This window comes from Spinacia oleracea, unplaced genomic scaffold, assembly GCF_020520425.1.
Source record: "Spinacia oleracea cultivar Varoflay unplaced genomic scaffold, BTI_SOV_V1 SOVchr0_006, whole genome shotgun sequence".
NCBI lineage: Eukaryota > Viridiplantae > Streptophyta > Magnoliopsida > Caryophyllales > Amaranthaceae > Spinacia > Spinacia oleracea.
This window is the reverse complement of record NW_026614334.1, coordinates 37,823-43,476: the sequence shown is the minus strand read 5'-3', so window position 1 is coordinate 43,476 and position 5,654 is coordinate 37,823. Positions and strand designations below refer to the sequence as shown.

Below are 5,654 nucleotides of genomic sequence, written 5' to 3'. Positions count from 1 at the left end.
ATCTTGAACCTCCTCCTGAGCCGCAACCCGAGCAGGTCCAAGTGGAAGATGAGACGGGTCAACCTTCGTTTCCTCCAGGTGGTCATTTGAGGGCTGATGCCGACACAGTTATGGAAGAGAACCCAGACTTGCCGGTGTCTGCTGGGCAGCTCAAAGACATCCTGCCTGGATTCAAAGCACAGATGGACACTCTCCAAGCTGAGATCAAGATTATCCGTTCTCAGTCTCATGGGACGGGGAAGGGAGTTCCTTTCTTCAATGGACTCACTCGGTCTAATGTCTGGCGGCAAGACCAAGCACGAAATGACGATCATGACAGGCGCTTTGACAGAACAAGAACTTCTTTCCAGCCTATCGCTCCTCGTCGGATCCTGCCAACTTCTCGGCCTGAACCTGGACCTTCCAGAAGAGTACCGATCATTCAGCTAGACCGGCCCCAAGAAACTGAGTTGTCAGATACAGGTTCCACCCCTGTCATGCAAGATTCACCCCTCGCTGCCCCTTCGCGCCGTCTCACCAGGACTCATGTCAGCCGCGCGGACAGCGAGCGGCGTAGAACATCCCAGAATAGAAGGCAGGACCCAATATGCCATATTCAACAAGGGGTAGCCGGCATTATCCTCGATTACATCACCCCATTCTGTGCTGATATCATGAATGCTCCCAAGGAGCCTAAAGTAAAACCACCTGCTATTGACGCCTATGATGGCACGTCTGATCCTGATGTACACCTCTTGGCCTATCGGCATCATATGTATGTCCAGGGAACTACTGATGCAACCTGGTGCAAATACTTCCCGTCCACTAGGAAAGGCGTTGCCTCCAAAGGGTTCGAGAAGTTTCCTGCGGGAACGATCAACACATATGCCGAATTGGAGATGTTATTTTCAGCAAGATTTATGGCTTATAAAGAAGAGAAAAAGACGAGCATGCATTTGGGTCGAATACAGCAAGGAAAAGATGAATCTTTGCGAAGCTATGTTCGACGTTTCAATTTGGAATTGGGACAGATTCCAGACCTGCCTGACGGGGTGGCGTTTGATAATTTCTTTAGGGGACTTAAGAAGGGGTCCTCTAAGTTCGATTTGGTGAAGAGAAGTGTGAGAACTATGGCCGACGCTCTGGATGAGGCCGAGTCCTTTATTCATGCCACTGAAATCTGCTCCGTCCCCAAAGAGTCTAAGGGAACGGAAGCCACAAATCACCCTCGGCGCAAGGATAAGTCAGACAAAAAGACCAGCCGTCCGAATGGGACATGGGCCATTGAGAAGAAAGGATATCAGGCAGACCGCTCCCAGGGACAGAAGAGAGGACGACCATATGACAAAGAAAGGTTTGCATACAACACTGACCTGTATACAATATTGCTAGATGTCAGTGATAGGTACGAGATTGATCGACCGTTCCCCATGAAGTCGCCGGTGGAAACTCGGGATAGCTCGCTTTACTGTAAGTTCCATTGTGATGTGGAACATGAAACAAAAGATTGAAAATCCCTACGAAGGGCTCTCGATGGACTAGCCGCTAAAGGATTCCTAAAATCCTATCTCAGCACAAGCACAGGGGGAAGTGGTAAAAAATTCTACAAGAAAAGCAAGTCACCGTCATACCGACGTGATGGCAACGACACTGACCCAGAAACTGTAGCCGTCATCTCAGGGGGTCTAGCCGCTGTGGGGCCAACAATGAGAGGTAAAAAAGACTATGCGAGCCGGTTGGGATAGGTCATGTTGTCTGGAAAAGCTCCAATTGACCATTTCCCTAAAGTGGAGATTTGTGAATCTGACAGGGGCAAGATCGCCACTCCTCATGACGACCCCTTAGTTATTGAATTGAAGGTAGAAAACCTCAAAGTAAGGCGTATCTTGGTAGATACGAGGAGTTCGTCGGACATCTTATGCTCATGAAGAATGTCTGTGATAAAGGTCAGGTTGGCACAATTCATGGTGATCAACAGCTAGCATGAGATTGTTACCTCACTACGCTAAGTCCCGAGGCTTAGGGGAAAACTGACGAAGCAAGAGCAAGCTCAAAAAGAAAACTAGATGAGATGGAGGAGAAAGTCAAGAAAGAGACCTTTACCATTGCCACGACTCACATGGAAACTAGGCGGCCTGAGCCGGTTGGTGGACATTATGAAATCATCCTTGATGAAGCACGTCCAGATAGGACGGTGCCAGTAGGGGTCTCTCCTGACGACCAGCTTGGGGCACACTTAGTCACTCTCCTGAGGGAATTCCAGGACATTTTTGCTTTTGCTGTGGAGGAGATGCCAGGTATTGATCCAAGCATAGCCGTCCACAAGCTCAATGTAGATGAGTCCTTAAAACCTGTTCGTCAGAAGAAGAGAAATCATGGGGAAGCAAGAAACAATGTCGCAGCTGAAGAAGTGCATAAGTTGTTGGAGGCTGGGTTCATTCGGCTAAGTCAATATCCAGATTGGGTGGCAAATGTAGTGTTGGTGCCGAAGCCCAACAAATCCCGGAGAATGTGTGTGGACTATACAGATTTAAACAAGGCTTGCCCAAAAGACAGCTTCCCTCTACCCAAGATAGACCGGTTGGTAGATTCAACGGCTGGCCATGCTTTGATGTCTTTCATGGACGCATACTCGGGCTTTCACCAAATTCCTTTGTGGCCAGATGATCAGGAAAAAACGTCATTTGTTACTGAGCAAGGCCTATACTGTTACAAAGTGATGCCGTTCGGTTTAAAGAATGCGCCAGCCACATTTCAACGTCTAGTCAACACTGTCTTCTCTTGTCAGTTAGGACGAAACATCGAAGTTTACATTGATGATATAATAGTAAAAAGCAAGCAACGTGAAGAACACTTGGCTGACTTAAGAGAAACTTTTGAGACGCTCCGAAAATATCAGATGAGGTTGAATCCAAAGAAGTGTGTTTTTGGGGTAACGGCAGGAAAGTTCTTGGGATTCCTTATTGATGAAAGAGGAATCGAGGCCAATCCTAATAAAGTACAGGCAGTAATAGATATGACGTCGCCAAAATCAGTCAAGGAAGTCCAACGCCTGACGGGATGTCTAGCGGCCCTGGGGCGGTTCTTATCAAGGGCAGGTGACAAGTGTCATTACTTCTTCGGCACAATCAAGAAGAAGAGCAAATTTGAATGGACTGAGTCAGCAGAAACTGCCTTCGTCCGATTAAAAGAACACCTCCACACCTTACCTCGGCTTGTCAGTCCTCTTCAGGGGGAAACTTTGTATGTGTATTTGGCCATTTCTGAGTGGTCCTTGAGTGCTGTGTTTCTAACTGAAAGGGATGGAGTGCAACTTCCCGTCTATTTCGTGAGCCATGTCCTGCAAAACGCTGAATTAAGATAATCTCCAACTGAGAAGTTTGCACTTGCGCTGTTTATGGCCAGCAAGAAGCTGCGCCGTTACTTTCTGGCACATAAACTAGTGCTATATACAGACCAACCTTTGAAACAACCCCTTACTAAGCTAGACGCTGCTGGACGAATGCTGAAATGGGCAATTGAGCTGAATGCATTTGATATCTCATATGAGCCTCGAAAAGCTATCAAGGGACAAGCATTTGCCGATTTCATTGCAGAAATGACGAGGCCAACTTTTGAAAAGAATGTAGCGACTCGCTGGACAGTCTATGTAGATGGCTCGTCAACCCAGAACGGGTGTGGAGCCGGCATAATATGTCAATCTCCTGAAGGAGACAAGTATGAGTATGCCATGAGATTCAATTTCCAAACATCCAACAACGAGGCAGAATATGAAGCTTTATTAGCCGGCATAAAAATGTGCAAAGCTGCCGGAGCTCAAGAAATACTTGCCTTCTCTGACTCACAACTCATTGTGAGTCAAGTGAATGGGGACTATGAGGCAAGAGACCCTAACATGATCAAATATATGCAAGCTGTGCATCAAGAAATAGAACATCTAAAGAGCTTTGAAGCTAAGCAGATTCCCAGAACGGAGAACAATCAGGTCGATGCCCTGTTAAAACTAGCTAGCTCGGCTTCCTGTGATACCCCGCGTCACGTGTTTTGGGAAATGAAAGATAAGCGAAGTATTGAGCAAGAATTGTGCGCTCCTATGGTAGCTATTCTTGATCGGTCGTCAACCTGGATGGACCCTATCATTGCTTACAAAGTGGACGGTTCGCTTCCGGACGACTCAAGTCTGGCCGCCAAAATACAAAAGAAGAGTTCTTGGTTTGAATGGTGAAATGGAGTTTTGTACAAGAAGTCATTTTCTAGACCCCTCATACGGTGTGTCACTCCTGAGAAAGGGAAAGAAATTCTAGATGATTTGCACCAGGGATTATGTAGCTCCCACATTGGAGGACGTGCCTTGGCAGAGAAAGCCTTGCGAACAGGTTATTACTGGCCCACGCTGAGAGAAGACGCCCTGGCTATGGTGCAAAAATCTGACAAGTGCCAGCGGTTTGCTCATCTCATCCACAGGCCGGCCCACCCTCTCACTCCTATCATGAGTCCCATTCCATTTGCTATGTGGGGAATGGACCTGTTAGGGCCATATACAGCGGCCCCTGGAAGCCGGCGCTATGTGATAGTAGCTGTTGATTACTTCACCAAGTGGGTTGAAGCAGAGGCTCTCAAAAACATAAAGACAAGTGATGTGAGTGCGTTTATCTGGAAAAATATCATGACTCGCTTTGGAATACCACAAGCTATCATCTTTGATAATGGGCCTCAGTTTGAGACGCCTAAGCTGAAGGAGTGGTTAGCAGACCACGGCATACACAGCTGCCTTGCCTCTGTGGGCCGACCTCAAGCCAATGGCCAAGTCGAAGCGTTTAACAAGATCATCTCCGAAGGGATCAAGAAGAAACTAGATGAAGCCAAGGGTCTATGGGCCGATGAGCTGCCAAACGTCTTATGGTCCATCCGCACCACGGCTAAAAACTCAACCGGCGAAACCCCATTCCTGCTAGCCTATGGTGCTGAGGCCGTGTTGCCCATAGAAATGTGTGAACCTACACTAAGAGTCATGTTATATGACGAGAATGCCAACTGGGAAATGATGAAGTTCGCCCTGGACTTTTTACCTGAAGTAAGAGGAAATGCAGCATTGAGGCAATAACTGTACAAGATAAGGATGGCGAGGGAGTACAACAAGAAAGTATCTAAAAGAGTGCTCAAGGTAGGAGACTTTGTCCTCCGAAAGATGGAATCTGTGGGACGAGCCAACGAACAGGGTAAACTGACGCCCACTTGGGAGGGACCCTATGAGATATATGACGAGGTCAGAGATAGAACCTATCGCATTCAGAATATGCAAGGCCGACCAATTCTACGCACCTGGAATGCAGACAATCTCAAAAAATATTTTTTCTAGGGTGTATATTGACTGTCTTTTATGGAAGAATCTGTGGTCTAGACAACGACCGCTAATGGTCTTAATGAAGTAGTAATCTCCCTTGTAATCGGCTAAATTCGCCTTACAAAAGTATAAATAATACTACTATCGTTTCGTCCTATTTATTACTCTTACTAACTTACCTAACATATGCATGCAAAAAGCCTAATCGAATAAAGGCCTAAGAAGTGGCCCCAGATTAGCACAACATTTACAAGCCTAATTGATTGAAGCCTACGGAGTGGCCCAGATTAGCATAAACATAGGCTGATCACCTATTAAACTGTAAAAACCG

General features: G+C 46.8%; 1 protein-coding gene across 1 annotated transcript; it reads left to right on the top strand.

Annotated features, from left to right (window-relative positions):
- The first annotated feature begins 3,376 nt into the window (after positions 1 to 3,376).
- On the top strand, positions 3,377 to 5,083 carry LOC130464836 (uncharacterized). Its single transcript, XM_056834055.1, has 3 exons — positions 3,377 to 4,136; positions 4,269 to 4,618; positions 4,697 to 5,083. The coding sequence occupies exons 1-3, from the start codon at positions 3,377 to 3,379 to the stop codon at positions 5,081 to 5,083; spliced, it is 1,497 nt and encodes a 498-aa protein (XP_056690033.1).
- The last annotated feature ends 571 nt before the right edge of the window (positions 5,084 to 5,654 follow it).